General features: G+C 49.5%; 5 protein-coding genes across 5 annotated transcripts; 3 read left to right on the top strand and 2 right to left on the bottom strand.

The window, feature by feature from the left end:
- Positions 1-333: 333 nt before the first annotated feature.
- Positions 334-966, top strand: ETH_00022565 (uncharacterized protein; the record flags this gene model as incomplete). Its single annotated transcript, XM_013376859.1, has 1 exon — positions 334-966. One exon carries the CDS (start codon positions 334-336, stop codon positions 964-966), a length of 633 nt encoding a protein of 210 aa, XP_013232313.1.
- Positions 967-1,644: 678 nt separating this feature from the next.
- Positions 1,645-2,186, top strand: ETH_00022560 (uncharacterized protein; the record flags this gene model as incomplete). Its single annotated transcript, XM_013376858.1, has 2 exons — positions 1,645-1,883; positions 1,964-2,186. The coding sequence occupies 2 exons, from the start codon at positions 1,645-1,647 to the stop codon at positions 2,184-2,186; spliced, it is 462 nt and encodes a 153-aa protein (XP_013232312.1).
- Positions 2,187-2,856: 670 nt separating this feature from the next.
- Positions 2,857-7,049, bottom strand: ETH_00022555 (uncharacterized protein; the record flags this gene model as incomplete). The annotated part of the gene is made up of 2 exons (XM_013376857.1): positions 2,857-3,960; positions 4,107-7,049. The coding sequence occupies 2 exons, from the start codon at positions 7,047-7,049 to the stop codon at positions 2,857-2,859; spliced, it is 4,047 nt and encodes a 1,348-aa protein (XP_013232311.1).
- A 578-nt stretch (positions 7,050-7,627) lies between these two features.
- ETH_00022550 (prefoldin subunit 3, putative) lies at positions 7,628-9,446 on the top strand (the record flags this gene model as incomplete). The annotated part of the gene is made up of 7 exons (XM_013376856.1): positions 7,628-7,654; positions 7,887-7,961; positions 8,251-8,321; positions 8,453-8,564; positions 8,672-8,785; positions 8,955-9,044; positions 9,306-9,446. The coding sequence occupies 7 exons, from the start codon at positions 7,628-7,630 to the stop codon at positions 9,444-9,446; spliced, it is 630 nt and encodes a 209-aa protein (XP_013232310.1).
- A 709-nt stretch (positions 9,447-10,155) lies between these two features.
- Positions 10,156-16,501, bottom strand: ETH_00022545 (phosphodiesterase, putative; the record flags this gene model as incomplete). The annotated part of the gene is made up of 15 exons (XM_013376855.1): positions 10,156-10,304; positions 10,467-10,738; positions 10,916-11,061; positions 12,128-12,233; positions 12,420-12,469; positions 12,589-12,753; positions 13,001-13,066; positions 13,188-13,279; positions 13,509-13,653; positions 13,803-13,863; positions 14,008-14,090; positions 14,351-14,446; positions 14,565-14,664; positions 14,866-15,173; positions 15,401-16,501. The coding sequence occupies 15 exons, from the start codon at positions 16,499-16,501 to the stop codon at positions 10,156-10,158; spliced, it is 2,940 nt and encodes a 979-aa protein (XP_013232309.1).
- Positions 16,502-19,636: the final 3,135 nt, after the last annotated feature.

The following is a 19,636-nucleotide window of genomic DNA, read 5'->3' as shown; positions in this document are numbered from 1 at the left end:
CCAACTTGTCATCAACAAGACTGAAGGGGGCAAACCTCTCCAAGAGTAGTCCTGAGCAGAAGAGTGATTCTTTAGCTTCAAAGCAGCATGAATGGGCATCACGTGATTCACCTCAAGGCCTTTTGACGTCGAATCGGAGCACAGCTGCCAGGTGCAACCCGCTAGGCGCTTGCGGCTGTAGAACTATAATCAGAGCTTCGTAGACGCAGAAGTACGCTTGGAAACCCTTATAGGTCAGAAAATGCGCCCTGCAGTTTTCCAGCTCGCGGTTCCGTTGCTCCCTTACTCTCATGAATATTCTGTCGCAGCCATACTAAGGACTCTTCATTCGCCATGAAAAACAACGCGAGTACGTCAAAGCGAATAGAACCTCTTTGTATATCGGTTGGAGAAATAGATGGAAAGGCTTCTTCCAGGAGGAGAAGCAGCACTGGGAGCTTCAGCGACAGAAAAAGTGGGAATGAGTACGGCTTGGGACGATCGCCACTTCCATCTGGCCAACCGAGAAAGCCACGCATCGACAGTGCTGCTCCGACAGAATATGCTGTGCGACCTTCTTACATGGCTACCAGTGCGCTTGGGAGGCGACTGACAGCGCAAACCAACATATGGTCAGGCGTGGGAACATATGAGCCACTAGCATCTTCAGTTTTCCATGGATTGTTCCCGAACTTGTCTCCTGAGCTTCAATCGCTTTGTATGCAGTGCCTTGGCACTACAGACTCTCCAGAACTGCGTGCGTTGACAGACATCCAGAAGGCAGTTATGGCACTGGTTGCAAAACAATCCGTTAAGAAAAGTGCAGAGGCCAGAAACCGTCTCACGAAAGCTTTCGAAGGGGCCCGGGAGATTAATGGGGCACTTGACTGTCTGGAGCAGTTTCTCTTGAGGCGCGCGCCCATACTCATATACTTTGACATTGCAAGCCTCACTCCACACCTAGACAACGGGGGATGCATTAGGTAAAGCCTGCGACTACGCCGTTTCGACGCTACAGTGCGGCTTTTAGGTACTTTATTTCGCAGCAGTCAGCGCTGTGCAGAAATCTGGAGCAGCTGCTTGTGGGCCTTTCACTCAGGTCACACTTTGAAATACCACAGACCGACTCAACGTATTTGCGCAAATGTAACGAAAGGGAGCAAGCACTCTATTCTGGCTTATATGAACATGAGTCCGTCAGACCGGAGCATCATCCGAAATATGGCTACGTTAGCGTGAACTGCAGAATTCAGCCTCCATGGGAGCCGCAAACTGGGGAAGCTTGTCTAATTCTGAAAGATCATGTGCGGTACGTACCTGAATCCTGCGTGGCTCCCTTTAAAAGCAACGTGTGTTCTTTAATGCGCACGAAAGGGACTCAGCGGATGCTGCGTTGCCTGTGTGCGGAAGTCTTTTCTTGCAACGGATAGTGTTTTCTCGCGATCCTACGCTTGCAGGGTGAGAACCACAATATCAGCTAGCCAGAGCTGCGGGTCTAGTGCGCTGCCGTTCGGTCATGAGCCTTTAGTTGCCACTCTCAACAACCCGTGGCATGTTCTGGAAACATTTGGACCTGACGCTCTAGGAGCTTTAGCCGTAAGTGCGCAGGCCATTTCGACAAATGCGCTGTGCCATTACTAGATGTTGCGCATAGTTGCTATACTTATGGCACCCTACGACATTCCCACGCATCGACTCCTTCGAAGGTCAAAGGGACCAAGCTGCTTCTGTCCTTCCAGTGCTCAAACAGCAGGCATTCGCGACTCACTGCGCGAACTTCGGAGAAGTGGGAGATATCAATGGCGTGTGTCTCTGCAGGCTTTTGCTAAAAAGCCATCAGCAGCCACAGGCGCTGACATACCAGCATTGCTGGACTGCAACATCCACGGAGAAATCAAGCTCGGGTGAGGCCCAAACTACATGAGCATCTAACTGCTGGGATCAATAATAAAGAAACAGAGTTGTATAATTACTTTGAGCTCAGGAAGGACGTGGAAGCTATCGTCGTGCCAAAGAGCTCAACACGTGACAAGGCGATGTTGTTGAAGCTACGGAGCATTGCCACGTTGCACTTGGTGCCAATGCTATCTATGGAAGCGTGCCCCATAGTAGTGAAGAACGACAGCTGGAAGCGCAGCATACGCCACTTGCAGCACGAGGTTCTGCTCAATAAGACCGCTCTTGGAAACACATATGGGCAAATATGACCAAATGCATCAAACAGTCAACGCCGAATGACTTCTGGAGTGGCAGGTCCCACGACGTAAACAGGAACCAGTCTCCACGTGTTTGTTCCTTCTAGGCGCTGACCATAAACGTGTGTAACATCAGTTCGCTTAAAATGCCTTCAAGCAGGAGCAACGCACAGCACTTATGCCCCTTCGTGCACGCACGTGCATTTGGCAAGGGGCCAAGGGGCTAGTCGTAAGCTTTTTGCCTCTACTCGCCTTCCAATTATGTTTTGTCGTCCCAGAAGCATGGGGTGCCGGCGCTTCTTCGGTCTTTCCCAAATGTACGGCAGCTTATTTGAAGAGGAGGCCGTTGCGTGGGAGAAAGCTTTCATTTTTCCCGTTCAGTAATTCGGTCGTTTGGATTAAGTGACAGACTTGCCGCTCCCAACGAGATGGAACAGCACAGCTGACTTTCTGATTGTTCTGTGCCATTTCCCTGCCCCAAGGGGTAAGTAGACACTATACTTCGTCGTGGCAGCAACTGTTTTGGGATACTGCGCCTTCCTAATGCAAGTCAAACATGCATGTGTGCGTAGTAACTGCATATGAGTATCTGCATGTCCACAGTGGCGCGAATATCGAACACATTGTTATGGCACTTGAATACAAAAAGAATCCAAAAAATGTGTAGGCGTCTGAGCGTGCACTAAACCCGTTTCTCCTCCAGCCAAAGTAGTAATTCCTTTACAAAGTAATGGGTGATGCTGTGAGACCCGCACGAATGGACTGCAGCTTCTTCTGCTGCTCTCAGAATCTGCTTGGCTTCGATGATAGAGCCTGCTTGGCTGAAAAGCATTGCAGCCTTGTACATCTGAGCAGACACTTCTGGCTGTTCCAACCTAAGAGGAAGCCTTTGCAGCAACACGTAGATTCCCGCAGACTGACACATTGCTGCGAAATTGAGCAGCTCGAGATACGCTCTTTCATCTCCATACTCACGGCGAGCGATCTTGGCCTGCGCGTAGGCTGCCCTGGCCACAGCGTGTAGAGCACGCCACGCATCAGCCGACAAGAAGCCACTGGCAGCAAGAGCACCAGAAATTGCTCGCATGGTCTCCTTTAGAATATCCGCGAATTGCATGCAGCTCCGCACTCTCCTACTGCTGACTAAGGACGTGACGGAACTTCCAAGTTGTCGAAGCAAGCCGTCAAGTTGCACAGCAATGGCTGCCCGTCTGTTCTCAAGAATATCAAAGGCGAAGCGTGCGCGGCAATTTAGGCAGTAAAAGCCGCTGCACACGAAGAAAGGCCCGTTACTATTCAGAACTGACGCTATAACGACTCGTGAATCAGGACTAGCCGAAACGTCACGGTGCCACAAGCGTGCACACGAATGACCCAGTATCGCCAATGCTTGCGTTTTCGTCCACGGATGCTGTGGTTCCCCTTCAGTCAGCGTAGTTGAAAGCAATTTGGAATAGACTGTGACGAAGTTAAGTGCTTCTGCGGGCACTTCCGAAAGTACTGAAAAGCCACTGAAGGGCATTCTCATTTGGAACCGCTGCTGAGTTGTCGGCACCGAATCCCCGCGAAGACGCGAATCTAAGCTGCGTCTGTGCAGCACAGTTGCCTCAAGAAGCACATATCGTTTTTGTTTACTACAATCACTTCGCAGTACCTCCTCCAAGAGCTGATGCACTCGTGGTCCTGAGGTGCAATGGGGACATGGGTAGCCACACAATAGCTCGTGCCGAAAAGGTATATCTCCAGCAATGGCTACGCTACCTTCATAACGCGGAGCCTGGCACGCCTGTTCGCAAGAAATGATGCACAAGAATTCCATCTATATTCAAGCGTTGAAGTTGGGGGAAACTGCTTGAACAATCTGCCTTACCTACTTTGCTGAGGTACTTGTAATGAGCTGCTTGCGTGAGTTGTCAAGCTACCTACACTCACCTCACAAAGACAGAAAAACCCTGCATTCCTTAAAAGCCAGTCCTGACGACATCCCCATGAGCTATTTTGCAGGCCTACTATTGGACCATAAGAAATGCAAATTTCCTGGGAATCTTCACATTTTCCGCGTGTACATAGGCGGATCTGTAGAAGGGCTCCGCGCCCGGAGACGCTGGCATTGCTCAAAGAAGACCGCACGTCTTGAGGACTGGAGAAATGCACAAAGTCGCCGTGGTGCTTTTGATATCGCTGCCCTTGGAGGCTAAGCTCCCCAAATGTTGCAAAAGCATTCGGGGTACATGAATGGTTAAGGAGAGACGCTGCGAGGAAAAATGCAGTGCCAGCAGGGACGGCATCTTCCTCAGGATCACACATAACACGAACTGTGAAGCTGTTGCAACAGGCTACGCCATATGCATGCAGCGCTGCAGCAACTAGGCACCTAGGGAAACATGGTTGACACGCCAATGTGACCCCACTGGACTGCAAATCTGGCACATCAGTACAGCAATGAGAGCACCACTCCCGACAGCATGCGCAGCAATTCGAGCACAACCCGATTTTAGCCATCTCGACGAGGGCGTCCTCTGGTTCTGTCGCCCTTGTCTGCGTCGACTGCAACGCTGCTTCTGGGACTGAAGAGTCCACAACCGTAGGTGCCTGCCTCAGAAACGGCTTGCATAGAAGACAAAGACCGCCACATTGCAGCACGCGGCCGGAAGCAACGGCATCTCCAGCAAGCCATGCAGCATTCAGCAACCAATCGGTAATCTTGGTGCTGTCAACAACTACAGAGGAAGTCATTGAAAGCAGCTGCTGCCACACCGGTTCCCTTAGTTTCCTTAATCCTGAAGGGGTAAGGGCACCTCCCGCGTTCACCGCAGACCGCGCTAGGGCACAATGGTCCTCCGCATCTAATCGTTTACTCGATGATGTAGTTGTTGACGGCAGAAAGGATGCTAATAGCTGCCGCGCAATGTGTCGATGGGGATCTGGCAGCGACAGTGCTAAAGGCGACAATGCGCTCCACGCTGCAGACTTTCCAGCTGCTTCCCATGTGCTACCTGCAGTGTTGCGTTGCCTCAGCGCCGTTTGCACACCCATCCAGCACTCCTGGTGTTGATCCTGATCCACGTGTTGCGGGAGGCTACAAACGCGTTTGTGAGAGGAGCCATCTTTGCAGACGTGACAACAGAAGAGCGCCCCTGTGCATGAGCCACAGGGTAAAACGGGCAGCGTTGGCCTGAGTAGATAATTGATTGCCACGTTCCAAGAGTCCAGCGCTTGTGAGTGCCACACACTTGCAGCTGCCTCCGCTCTAGCTGGTACTGTTGCACAGCCTGCACATACATCGTGAACTCCATCAGCTGATTCCACAGATACGTCAGAGTCTTCTTTCCCCACATTTTCTGAAGTGCACATCTTGCTAACGGCAGATTCTTCAACAAGCTCTTCCCAGGCACGGCGCATGGCTTCATCCGCGTGCAGCTCCAGGGAGTACGGTGCTTGCGAATTCGATAATTCACAGCACGGGAACGCAGCTGCTAAAGGGATTTTCGGGATAGCTGCACAGTGCTTAGGGTGTACCCACACAGCAAATGCTTCTTCTTCCAAAACAAGAGACGAATCACCCTCCTGTTCAGCCACAGCTGCGTTCGTGGTCACCATGCCCCACCCTTTCTCGTTGCGCTGCAGATTTATGTCTCCCCTAATCCAGAGTCTACGTGAACAAAACTCAGGTGCAATAGATTCCGACGAACGGCTACAGGCTACATTGGAATCGCAGCCGCAAGTGCCAATAAGCATACCGGCTGCTGCGACTTGTGCATCAGTTGGCTTTGCTTGGCTCATCGACATCCTCTGAGCCTCGGCTATCTCATAGTCGATATGTTCTAGACAAGAACGAATAATTTCATTCCACGATGCGCTGCTGTGGCAGTTTCTGTTGATGAAGTTACTGCCGGCACTCTGGAAATATTCTTCTACTTTTTCCCGTAAACTAACCAGAGCAGCTGCACGGCGATGCCACGCCTTACGGTACAACGGATCCGTAGCAACAGCAACTGTAGCCGCTCGTACTGCTTCCCTGACGCGTCCAAGTCTCAAGAGAGCAAGAGCCCTATTTGCAGACAGGACAGCAAATAGAGCGTCGCTTCCTTCGCCTTTGCTGCTTTTGCTTGGAAGAAGCATGATCGCGGCTAAATAAAGAGCTTCAGCAGCCGCTAAGCGACCCCGTCGTAGGGCCTCATTACCCCAAAGCTTGAACTGGTTGCTGACTTCAGTACTCGGGCGCAGTTTCCATACTTCTACACCTGAAATACCGGATGGGTCAGAGGGCCCCAGCCCTATCTTCGAGGAAGCAGACGGCCAGGAGTTCGCGTTGCTGTCTTCCCAGACGCGACGAAAGATGGGGAGAAGATGAGGTATAAGCACTGCGGAGGCAAGAGAAACTGAGTCAATCGAAAAAATGTCACTCGTGCAGGTAACGCCTCCTCCCGATACAGAGCAGCCGCAGTTCGCACTGTGATTGTTGCATGATGTTGTCACCCCGCTGGAAGAATTATGAGAGGATCCATCAGTGTCGATGCTATACGGTGGGGACGGCGACGCCAGAGGCTGGGAGCGAAAGAAGATACGGCGAGCAACGAGTCCTGCATTGTCAGCGCTACTTTTGCTAACAGATGGGGAAGTACATTCGTTGCAGATGTGACAGCTGTCTCTGAAGCTGAGGTCGCTGGTAGCGGGGAGGCAGCTGTGGGTGCTGCAATGTCTGGAGATCTCTTCACAAGGCGTACTCGTAGCACTGCGAGCGACTTCCGCGTTATTGCCGAAACCATCGCTGCCATTTCTGTTGGATTGTTCTGCGCCGATGGCCCTTTGCAGGTCGTGCAACGCGGGCGAGCGGATTTGCTGTAGATGCTCAAACAGAAGGCTTTTGGACATTTCATTTCAAACTATGTGTCGATGATACATTGCTCACTAATACATTCGAGTAACCGCAGATACAGACTACCCTGAAATATGGTTATGCAGAGATTGTGGAGAGAGACTAACCCCGAGATTTTTCGTATGCGATGGGGGCCCCACGGGAGACGTGTGCTTGGAAGATGCCTCGACTCGGGAGTTGACGAGTAAGCTATTAGCACTACAACGTGTGGCAACGATTTTATTCTTCTGTGAGCATTTTCACCACGTGTGTGATACCTACCCGGAAGATCTTTTTATTTCGTTGGAGGCTCTCTCTGTGTGGTGATGCATGCAATTTGGGGAGCTTGAGCGGCTACCGTTTAGTTGTTGCTGTGTATTTCAAGAATTTTGCGGGAAACAAATGCACTTGCCACTAAAAGATACGGCATGGAACAACAGAGGAACTAGTGCCTGAAGTGGCAAGCGTTGAGCGACAGCGACCCGCCAACCTGCGGGTTCACATAGCACTTCTTGTGTCCAGATCCCTGGCCTACACTAACTTTGCAAATTAGTGTTCCGCGCGGCGTCTTCTGTTTGGCCTGACCTGTAACGAGATGGCGCGTGACGCATCCGAGGTGCCGGTAAGGTTAGGAAGTACATAAACATTATGTGTAGGGACCTTGAGTTGATCACCGTGGGTCCATCTTCACCCAGGCTATACTTTCCGTGTATGCCTGCGGCACATCAGACAGCGTACTGTGATGCTCTGTCTTACCTACGGAGTAGCGACTAGGTATGCAATTGATATATTGCAGTGCAGACGCGCGGTACGATCAAAAGTCCCGTTATTGTCTTCTGCTGAACATTCCCAAGGTTATGCGATTGGAGAATCTGGTCATTGCCGCGAAGGATGGAGAGCATAGAAACATTCCTCGGGCGAAGTTCATAGTATGCATCCGGATACAGTGTTGTATTCGTGGCCTGACCCTAAACTATGCACGTTAGGGACAAGTCAAGAATATGACACGAGCACTTTGTGCATGTGTCCATCATTTTTAAACACTGATTCATAGTGGTGCAAAATCTCCGCAGTGGTGTTTGCGGAACGTCTTCTGAAGCCACTTCGTGCTCGAAGCATGTGCAACACCCTGATATAGCCGTGTCTTACCCTTGCGATCACGAGCCGTGTGGTTTGTCGAGCCTTTCGTCTTTCGGTGTTCTGTTTATCCCGTTGCAGGAGAACGTGGAGTCATTCGTAGGGTCTTGTGACCCGACATCCGTTGAATGGCTATTAAAAGAGCTTCTCCAGTAATGCTGGAACCACGTGTTTCCCTCTACCAAGTTCCCAACAGCCATTACTGGGGTCGCATGCCTTGTGTTGCGTTTGCTTAGCTGGTTGATGCGTGCGGGCTAGCCAGTGGCATTTTCTGTGTTCCCAGGAAGTATCGTTTCATGGAGAGGTCTCTTCTAGGACAAAAATGCATGCTACGGGCCAAAGCAGTCGCTATTAAGGAGACCATGGAGGCAGTGGCGATGCTGCAGAAACAGCGCGTGAGCGGAGCAGAGGCTGTCGTTTTATTGCGCCCATACACCTGAAGCTGTGCTGTAGAAGTTATTTTGCATTCTCTTGTGGCTCTTGTGAGTTTCCTGGAGTACAGGACAGAGCAAAAGAGGGAAAGGATGGGGATTTAACGACACGTCTGCAGCTGGCAGAAACAGTCTACGTGCAGGCTACCATTCCGCCAAAGGATACAGTTTGCCTCTGGCTAGCCGTAAGAAATACCTGCTAATTGCGCATCTGTCCGGGCAGATGCAGTCATGAATCACTGGGACCTGTTTGAATGGGGTTTATGTATATCTGCAGCACGTCTTAATTCTGCATGTAGTGCGTGTGACATTAGTAACAGTTCAAACTCTGCTTACGTTTCATGGCTGGCGCAGGCGGATGTCTTTGTGGAATATACCCTCGAGGAGGCAGAGGAAGTGCTCAGCAAAAGCCTGAACTCTGCAACGAAGTATCTAGGGGAAGCGGTGAGTCAAATCAGACCTTTTTCTTGTATCCTTTCCAGTTAATATTTTTCCACAGGTGCGTCTAGGTGCATTATATGAAAGCAGGTTTGCTTTGAATTGGGCACAGAAACATGCTTACCTATCCATACAGATCGGTGCTAACGACAAGTAAAGCATGAAACTGCCGATTGAAAGACTGATGCGCTTGTTTCCCACTCAATATCAATCAGCAGCCACTGAAAGGGAGAGAAGTAATCAGCCCATATCCATGTGTGTCTGAAGGCGGCGGATTTGGAATGGCTGCGCGAGCAAATAATCATGACTGAGGTCAACGGCGCCCGCGTTCACAACTTTGCAGTGCACAAAATGCAACAGCGGCAAGCCGCCGCTGCAGAAGACAAGACAGACAGGAAAAAGGACTGAAACGCTGCACCTTGAATCTGCGAGTGTAATACGAAGACGAACGTAGCATCCGAAGCGCGAGCGCGAACAGCATGCGCCGTGTGGCAGCTGCTTAGGAAGAGCAGAGGATACTGATGCCTTCCACCAAAGAGACGCTTTGTTCCCTATGTATCCGATCTAAAGACGGACTCTTATTTTCTGCCGTGCAACTAGTACAGGGGAGAGTATACGCGTGCGCAAGAATTGTTGGGTTGTTGCTGAAGAGCAGCAAAAGCAGTCTTGGTATGCTCCGTGCTCTGTGAAATGTATCTCCTGCAGCTAACTCAGCAACTCCGGCAAAAATGGCTGCATAGACGACTTCGGTGTTCCCAAAGTGGTGCAAAGTGCCATGAACCCTAATGGGTTCAAAACTCAGAGAGGTTTATCCCTCTCTTCCTTGTCCAAACCTGAGTCTTTAAAAACAGTGAAATACTTCGCTACTTTTGTTCCTCCGTCTCATATTTAGCCAGTAGCTAAGTAGCAAGCAGTGTGGATTTTAGCGAGCCAAACAGTAGTGGAGCACGCCTGCTCCATCTTGAGCCAGGATTTCGCCGCCGTCCACGGACTTCATCATTTCATCAAACTGTTCCTAAGCACATTCTTCTGCGCGTACGGTGGCAGCCTCTGCAGGCGGCCTCAGCCGCAATGCTCTTCGTGCATTGTTCACTACAACTCAGCACGAGACCGCGAGCTAGGAGGAACCAGAGGCCGCGCTTTCGTCTTCACCTAGCTTTGCTGGATTTGCTGCGTCCTGATTGACGCTGTCAACTGTGAAGCGAGGACTCCACTGGCAGGTTGCTTCTTCCGAGACAGCCATCCAGTCAAACAAGAGGGATGTCGCTGCCAGCGCACACCGCACAAGCAAAATAAATTGCGTAGAAAAGATAGCACGCCAGCTTTACTTGTCCTATTCGGCTACACTTTTGAAGCAACGGCTTCTGAGCAGTAACACAAAATCACATGCACACGCTCCCTTCACACTTCTCCTGTGTGGATTCTCACGTAGAGTATCGTCGTGAACAATGCGAGCTGAAGTACTTCGAAGCGGCACTTTTTCCTCTCGTTTTTCACCATATCGCTTTTCCCCCGATATAATGGCTGTTTTGGACTGAGACAAGGATAGGGCAGGGCCAGCCAGACTGCGAACGGCGTGCAAGGTAAAAGTTCGACTTTGGGTGTGTTTGTCTGTTGCGGGTAACTTTACAGGAGCTCCCTCAGCAGCCATAGTTCTCCACCGGCTCATATTTGCATCCAGAAGTGATAGCACTTCTGCTCTGTTATAAGCAGCACAAAAGGCGTAGGAGTTTCCATGCGTACTGAGACACAACAGTCCCTTGTTGCCACTCGGAATTAAGTCACTTTTCGTAACTGCTAAAAAGGGACGACGAGCTGTCTACAGGAGCAACTAAACAGATTTATACATTACAAGCTCCTGCAGTGCAAGAACGCACGCTACTCGTTTATGTCCATCCAGTTCAACAAGCTCCGCAACAAGGGGGCGCGCTACGAACGACAAGAAACTTTCTTGCGACCTTGCGATGTCCATGTTGGCTGAGCGACTGCACAGTGGAGATATCGGAAGACCCCGCCTTAATTCCTGCAACGAAGACACTGATGCAGACGGATCCATGAAAGCCAAGTAACAAGCAACCGAGTGCGAAAAGACTACAAAACGATATGTAGGGCGTGTGCAGCATTTACTAGGAAAACAGTACATGAAAGTGAAACATGTGCGCAAGGTTTACTAATTGCCGCACAATAGCAACGAGAACCCCAAGTGAACTCCTGCTTCGTAGTCGAACGCTGCCCATTCAATGCTGCTTTTTCACTCCTGAGCGCCAATTTGCGCACCTCGTCCCCTTGCTGATAAAATTCCTCTGTAATGGCACAAGTCATGTTGAAATGATCGGGCCACGGAAGGCATGTGTGGCAGAGATCCCCAATTTTTATGCACATTCGTAAAGTCGCCCAGCGATCTTCTGCACTAGAACGTATGGAGAATTCCTCGTTTTGTCGGCGCATGCGGAATTTGGAGATGTCTTCAAAGTGCTGTTTCATGTCGGTACTCAGTATGCATTCTATGATCTTCGCTCGCACGAGACGGAATGCGGTGACGGACAACAAATAAAAGATATTGCAGCTCTTCCTTAGTGACGCAACGACAACACACAGCTAAAAGACTCTTCATCTCATGGTTTGAACTTCATTGAGGTGTTATGTCCAGTAAAAACTGTTGACGAATCTACTCACTGCAATACATTCGTACAAATGTACGCTTAAGGCCTCAAGTATACAGCGCACCACAAGAACGCACAGAAGCGAGGGGAGAAGAATAATCAGAACAGCAAATTTCTAGCGGTGTTGCCAGTAATCTGTACCTTTCGAGAATTCGAAAACATAGGCAACAATGGAAATTCTCTAGGGGAGCAAGGTCATTGTAAATAATAGCCTGCAAACAGCATCTGTACATGGATTGAAGTAAGTTGTGCAGCAAGAGCCAAATCCCCTTTTCGACTTAGCGGTGGCACAAACTCTAAGAGCCTACAGTTCCAAGCACTCGTGATCTCCAGTGTGCCAACGCGCCTCAAAGAAGTAAGCCAATTGTTCCCGATGTCTAGAAACTCCTAAGCAAATTCCAGGAGAATACAACGAATAATACTCACCAAGGGGTCGAAGCAAGCCACGAAAAACTGATTGGTGCGTCCAGGGTGGCCCACGTCGTGCGCCAATGCCGCAACGGCAAGCGCCGCTTTTTCCAACGGTTCCATCCTGTTCGCACTTTCGCTAGAACGCGCCGCTTAATAACGCTACGCTTGCAGCATTTTATAATGCATATTCAAAATGATAATAGGGGCTTTGCTGTACGCGCGCAAATCATGTACCGCTCACGATTATCCCCTATGTCGTTGTGAATGTGAGAGGGATGTAAATAATGCGGACAGTGCTGTGACCTACAGTGGCCAGACGCCGAGCATGTTGGCCATGCAAACTGTGGCGTGGCCCACCTGCCCAATCAAGCCACAAGAAAATAAAACAGCAGTGTTCGCTCAGACTAAGGCACCAATGCATGCAACAGGGAGCAAGGCGGTGGATTCAGTGTTTTTCCAAGAGAAGCTTGCTTTACCATTGCTGCATGCACATGATTGTGATACGGGTTCTGCTGATACTGAGATTGCAAGGTGCACAGGAAGTCACACAGCTCGTCGCTGCTGCAGCCCCAGTCTGTAACAAAGGGCGCCAACAAGGCGACACCAATGACGTAGAGGGACCCTTGGACTTCTTTTTCAACCTGCAGATTTAGACAAATACACGCATGTGATGGCTCAAAGATCTATTGCTTAGTTAAGAGCAGTATAGGGCGGTCCATTATGCCTTCCACTCCTTGCGCTTCAGTGCGCTTAAGCACACTATATGTAATGCTGCCTAGTAAGCGCCCAGCTTAAGCTACGCCATCCACAATTCTGAATGTAAAATGTATGAAAGGAACAACTACTCGCTAACAGCCGCGGCAAGCAACCAGGAAGGGTTCTGCGCACCTCCAGCACGCTGAACGCCCATTGCTGGCCGATTGCGGACGCGTTTCGCTCCGACGCTTCCAAGAGCTACAGCGATATTAAAGCAAAACAAGAGGAAAATGTAAAGAGTGAAGCAACTTCTTTAGGCTGGACAGTCACGCAGATTCAGCGAAGCATTCTTTGTAGGGCAAATGAGATGCCGCAATACCTTCTTTCGTTGTAGTGTTGCTTGCTTCTTTACAGGCTCTTCATCCGAGTCGCTTTGACTTGAATGGCGCATGTCGCAAGAAAACCGAAGATCTGTAGGTTAAAAACATAAAAATTTGAAGTTTGCTTGTACCCGAACATGATTTAACATGGGAAGTGAAAATATGCAAGCCAGCGAACATATTAGAGCAAGAGAAAGGAGACAGAATTAACAACAGAGACGAATGAAGCACGATTATGGAGTGGAGAAAGCAACGAATTAAAATTTTTGTCGCACCTTCAAATACAAACTTCAGCACACTGCCTGCATTAATTTGCGTACCTGCTTGAGCAAGCATGTCCGCAGACTTGCGCCCTGCCATAGATTGAAAAGCCGTCAGCGACCGCTGATGAGACATACTGCGAGCGTTTTCCACTTGCTCGGTTCCGTATTGAGAAAACAATTGTAAGAAAGGTTTGCTAAACCTCTGCAAATGCGCGAAGGCAAGCCGGCTCAGTAGTTTTCTGAACTGAATGCGGCGAAACAATCTTCTTATGCCTCTACAGAGCGGCTACTACCTTCTTGTTCACAAGCTCTGAAGAGTGGACGTTCGGCGAGCAAAGTGGGGGCCCTTACATCTGCATGACCAAAGTCCACTGTATACAAATTCTCTCCGGCAAGCAGTTTTCGGCGACAGCTGCAAATCCAGGAAAAGACTCACTTAAATAAAACTACAAACACTCTCACAGAAGTACTGTCAAGGCTAAATAGAGCAACGAATAGTGATGGTGCGCAAGCGATTCTGGTTTTGGCACTTCTTTTCACACTTCTTCAAGCGCACTCAGAAATAATTCTGAAGACTTCGGTGAACTCCTCCCCAAAATCATGGTCGACGTTCCTCATATGTTGCAAAATTTTCCCACACTGATGGGGCAGCAGAAGGCAAGACATGGATCACGAGATGCAGGCATGCACAGTTATAATGCCATCCATGGCATCCATGCACACACATGCGCATGGAAACAGTGAGAAACAGCACAAGGCAGTTGAAGGCAAAAAGTACATTCAATTAATCATAGTGTACAAATAATCTCTGCCGTCTTTTTTTAAAAAAGTTAACGCATTGCCTGACTACCTATAGTCGGCTAGAAGGCACTGCTCAGATGCGACAGTTTACACCTTACCTGCTCAAGTTCTCCAACCACATTTTCCATGGCTGTGCGGTTTTTGACCCTCTCTCCGCCTTCATTGAGGAGCTCTATGAGCCTCAGCCGTGATCGCTACAAACAGCAGCAGGGATAGACAGACGGGTTAGGCCGAAGAAAGAGGCCGCTTTGCTTCAGTCTGCAGCAGCTCCGCACGGCGCAGCACCCGAGAATCAAAGTAGAAAGATCTCACTCTCCACTGGTGAAATAGCAGTCGGTGCTGCAACTCGCCAGACAGACGGCCTGCGTAAGCCATGGCCGTCAGAATTGTGGAGATCGCAGCAACAGAGAGCCTGCACAAATACACCGGAAAAAGCATGCAAAACGCAAGACATGTATGCCCTTTGTGTTTTCAAGACTAGCCTCAGAGGTGACGGAGGAATTTTTTTCTCTTGTTGCATGAGAATCAGCTAACCAGCCAGCCAGTTAATTGCCTAGTTAAGCAGTTTGCTGGAAACGCTTAAGCCAGCCACTCTATACAATGTCGTACTTACAAAGTACAAAGACTAAAGAGCTTCCCGTCTATGTAGCCCACAATAAAGGGAGCCGTCAGTCCCACGGAAGAAAGCAAATGTAGCACCACAGTCCACTTTGTGAGTATCGGGCCAATTAGATCCATAAAGAGGAGCGTGGAGGCAAAAGAGTACACGTACAAAATAGATATTTCCGTGTTAAGACTGCACAGATTCATCAGTACAACTCCCAAACTTAACTGTGACATTGTTTCTTCCGGCTGCTCTCTGAAAGTCTTGCTCATGTACACCTGCCCCACTATCAAGGAAGCGCTCATACAACCGGAGAACTGCAAGAATAACAGAAACTAGAATGTGCGAAATCAAATCAGGCGCAGTGCTTGCATACATATATAGAGCTTCTGAATTCAATTAATGCATCTGATAATGTAGATCATGTAAATGCTGAATGCATTCCGTGCTCTTATGTAGCTCTTGCGTGCAAGCGGGCATGCGCGTGAGCGTCGGTCTAAAACCTTTACAAAAAGTTTAAAGCTGAGCCATGTTGTTTGTTTACCGCGAAGGAGTATGCGCATGCCACCTGTGCTGCATAAATCCTGCAGAAGTAGCCTCCACCACAAGGAATGATGTTTGGGTACAACAGCGCGAGCGCAAGAGAAAGGCCGAAAAGTGTGACGACAACGAAAGCACAAAGAAGCGGATGAAGAAACCACTTGGCTGTAATGGACCACATATTGGATTCCGGGTCAGAAAGAAAGATAGTAAATTGAATTGGCAGCAACAAACAATGCTGTAGAAGCAGGTAGATAGACACGCGGAGAGAACACTGGTAGTTCGTCACCGCCACGTATTCCGCCTCCGCCTCCTTGTCTACGAACTGCAGGGGGAAGTATTGCAGGTCCCGAGAGGCAGGTCGGTGCCCGTCTGATAAACGAGTGGACCAATGGTCCGCTGAGGGTCGGCCTGGACTGGAGCTCTTGGAGCTCTTCCCAGAAGCGTCTTTGGACAGTCTGCTGCGGTGTAGAGCTGTCGCCTCTTTGTAAGCCCACGTGAAGTTCAGCTCGCCGCCAGCGAGCTCACGGAAGGGCGCTGACAGCGCCGAGAGAATTCGATCAGAGATGCTCTTGTGCAGCGGAGGAGTTGGAGTGGAGGCGAGGGCAGCCCCCGCGTCAGGATCTTTGCTTTCCTTTGAGTCCCCAGTCTTTTCAAGCTCGGTGGGTTTCAAGTCCTGGACGATCGGGACAAAAGTGGAGCTTTCTTTATCTTCCTCCTCTTCTGTACACCCGCTTAGCTGTCTGAAACTTTGCCGGAAGTTTCCGGTCACTGATCTGTCAGCTTTGGTGAATGTGCGCCGAATTTCTTCGCCAGTTTGAAAAAGACTGTCTGAACGTACACTCGAAATCATGGAGGTGGGGCCTGCATTGGCGCCCTCGAATTCTGAGGCTAGTGAAGGCTTAAACGAAACCGTCTTGCGCACGAACTGTGTAGAAGTGAGGCTTCGGTTTTCCTCTCCGCAGAACAATTCTGCAGGTTTTGACACGCCTCGCGGCAGGTTGAGGCGGTCGCTTTCATCACTATCATTATTGGCTATCAGTGTATGCGATGTTGCTGTGGCGGCCCCGGCAGATCCTGCGTTCTGATCAGGAATAGACCCCATCTTTGCACTCTATTTGATTTGGCGTCCCCTCTTTGGGGCGACAGCAGGCAGATTTTGGGCTGGGCAGAAAAGCCCCTGCGTTGATCCGCTCGACATAAACGCATGAAGCACCGCTGTATAATCGCAAACAAGGACTTGCGGCAGCTTCAGTCAGTTCAAAGTCGTCCGGCTCGAAACACTTCGCCCGAAGCTGTTTTCCGCAGCTCTGGAAAAAGAAGGAGTTTCCTCCACAACTGTTTTAGAAGTCAAAGCTGGTGTGCTGCGCGAATCAGCCTTAAGGCGACGCCGCGCAGGAACAGAACTGGTGGCCTCGGTTAGAGCACCAGTTAACCACCCGGGGAGCTGCTGTGCCAGGAACCGGGTAAAATAAAACTCCCAGCGTCTAGACGTCGATATAGGTAATGTCTAAATGCAAGGGAGCGGATATTCATCCATAAAATTTCCCTTGTAAATCAGCCTGTCCCACCTCGTTGCCGGGTGAGTGGAACTGGCTGAACCGCATCTCCAACGGCCCTTTTCTCACGGCAACTACGCGACAACAACCAAAAACCCTTCAAAAATATTCGTGCAATCGTTTCTTGAAGCAATTCCTGATAGTTTTGACCACACAGGCAGACCTCAGGCTGCAGCCGAGCAGGGCGCCGAATGTCCTGCTTGTAGATCCGCAAGAGAAAAAGGCCCCTATCCAGCTTCCTGCTGCCTTCAACCGACATATTATGTAATAGAACGTAAAAAGCTTAATTTAAATCTTTGATTTATGAAGGACTTTGGATTTACTGGTTTCCTTTCCGTGCTGTTCGCGAGGTGGCGCCCTTTTTTCGACGCCTGACACTTCACTGCAGTTCATACACACAGGCCTTGCATGTTACTGCATGCACACAGAAAACGCCGCTTTTTTGGCACTTTTTGTGATTGGCAGTTAACTTGAACTAACTTATGTGTTGGATACCTACTCTGCAGCTCTACAAAAGGCAAGGAAAATTGACTTGTCTCGCGTCTTGAGACGCGAGCGATACAGGAATCCTGAAATCTGGCTCTTTGTATGTGCACAGTGTTTTGCTGACCCGTTGCCTTATAATATGGCTGATATTGGTAAATACATGGATTAAGTGCCAACACATGCCCACACATGTGGGACTCTAGTTTGCTCAGTCCGTTTGACTGCACTTTCGTGGCACTGTGGAACGTGGGTCCCTCGCTGCCTACTAAAATGCCTAAAATGCCTCCGCGGTTTTCAAAACCAGAACCGATTTAGACATTTTAGCAAACTGAGTCTCCGTTCGTTCTTTTTAGAGGGGCTCTACAGGCTAGGTCATGGCTGACAGCCTGAAGCGAACGAAAACGGAGCTGTAACAGGCGTTTATTTGATAAGGTTTCAGTCTTAAACATTGTTTTTTCCGAGAACATTCTTCACAATCTTCCTTGCGGCACTAAAAAAGATTCAGGTTGCCTCTGATTCTGAGTAAATGAGTGCCACAGCCGGCAATAAGTTTGCAGTTTCAGCTACCAGACACAAGTAGGCGAAACTGCAAGGCGCCGAAAATCGTGCAGATTAGGAAATCTTACTTCTCCGCAAAGAAGTGAAACTTGATTTTTGGAATAGCCAACGAAGGGGCCGCGACTTTGATCTCGACTCGACGCCATGGCTCCGGGCCAGAAACGTCAGCGATCGTCCTAAGAAGTTATGTGTGTAGACTTCTCTTTGAAATTTATTTATCCGCAACCTTTTGAACTCCACTTACCAAGAACTTTGTTCAATGCATGCGGCGCGAAAAACCACTTCCTGAACGCCTGTGAGTGGCTGTTTCTGGCCTCTGCAGATGCTCATTGTACTCGTTTCCTTTTTGCTGTTTAACAGTGAAGTCTAGTCAATATCTTACTCTTTAGAACATGCCTGTGTCCCGGAACTCGGAAAACTCCACCAAGATAACGTGTGGGGTAAGCAAAGGAGGCATCGGGCAACAGCTCCACTGTCTCAGCCCAAATTGCTTCTGGTTTCATTTGTAACGAAAAATATGTGAATTGTAACGTAGCCTAAAGGTAAACCTTATGAATCATAGTTTTGAGTCCTTCGACACTGGTGCCGTTTCTCTAGAGTTGTTCAAAGCATCTCTGGAGACCAGATATAACACTGTCAAAAGAAAGTTCTAGCGTGTAAGTTAATGGCTTTCTTATTTTCGATGAGTTTATTTATTTCTAGGTTATTCAAAAGTGCTTCACGTGCAGAACAGATTTATGGGATTTTCCTGTTGTTCAACGCAGACTTTCAAACTTGGTTTCTGCAAACCACACAGAACACTATCACAGGATAGCTCTGGCATATAAGTTGATTGCTTCCTCGCTTTTTTATGCATTTGTCAACTTCTGGGTTATTCATTCCTTGTTCAACGCAGACTAACAGATTCAAACTTGGTTTCTTCAAATTTTCTTAACGGCACTGGCGCGTGCCGGAAACGAGCAGGGAAAAGAATGGAGGCCAACACGCAACCCCAACGAATAAGTTGGTATTTGAAACTGACTGTACACCCCGACAGGAACAAGAGCCAAAGGTAGGGGCAGACATGCACGGGGAGCCACTGCAGCAGCAGCCGCTGCAGCCGCTGCAGCGCTGCAGCCGCTGCGGCTGCTGCAGCGCTGCAGCTGCTGCAGATGTTGCCCCCGGAGCTTCCGCCCGTTACAAAACAATATTTGCGCTGACAAGGGCATATATGCTCATTGCTCCTGTAAGCCCAAGGCCACCTGCATGCAATGGTTGGGGTTTAATCAAATAGCGCGCATTTCGCTTCACGAATTGCTTCACGGGTCCCGGCTCAAATTAGATGCTAAGGGAAAACTACCACACATCTGTTGCTCCAGCTTGTGCAAGTTTGCAGCGAGCCTGGCGTGTCCTGCCGCAGGCAGCTGCAGCAGCTGCAGCAGATAGCGGATTCAAATTAAAGAGCTCAACGCGGAAAAAAAACTAGAGCGCAGCCGACGCACTGAAGCCAAAATAGGAGACAAACTTGCGCATGCATTCGCCCCCGGGCCCAGCCCGGACACCCCACGGTGTGCGCCTCTGCCCGGAAACGGCGACTTGCAAAAGGCAAATCTTTTCAAGAAGTGCTTGCGCACTCTTCTGCACTTTTTGAATTGCTA

This window comes from Eimeria tenella, genomic scaffold, assembly GCF_000499545.2.
Source record: "Eimeria tenella Houghton genomic scaffold, Eth_scaff41, whole genome shotgun sequence".
Lineage (NCBI taxonomy): Eukaryota > Apicomplexa > Conoidasida > Eucoccidiorida > Eimeriidae > Eimeria > Eimeria tenella.
This window is presented reverse-complemented; position numbering and strand designations above follow the sequence as displayed.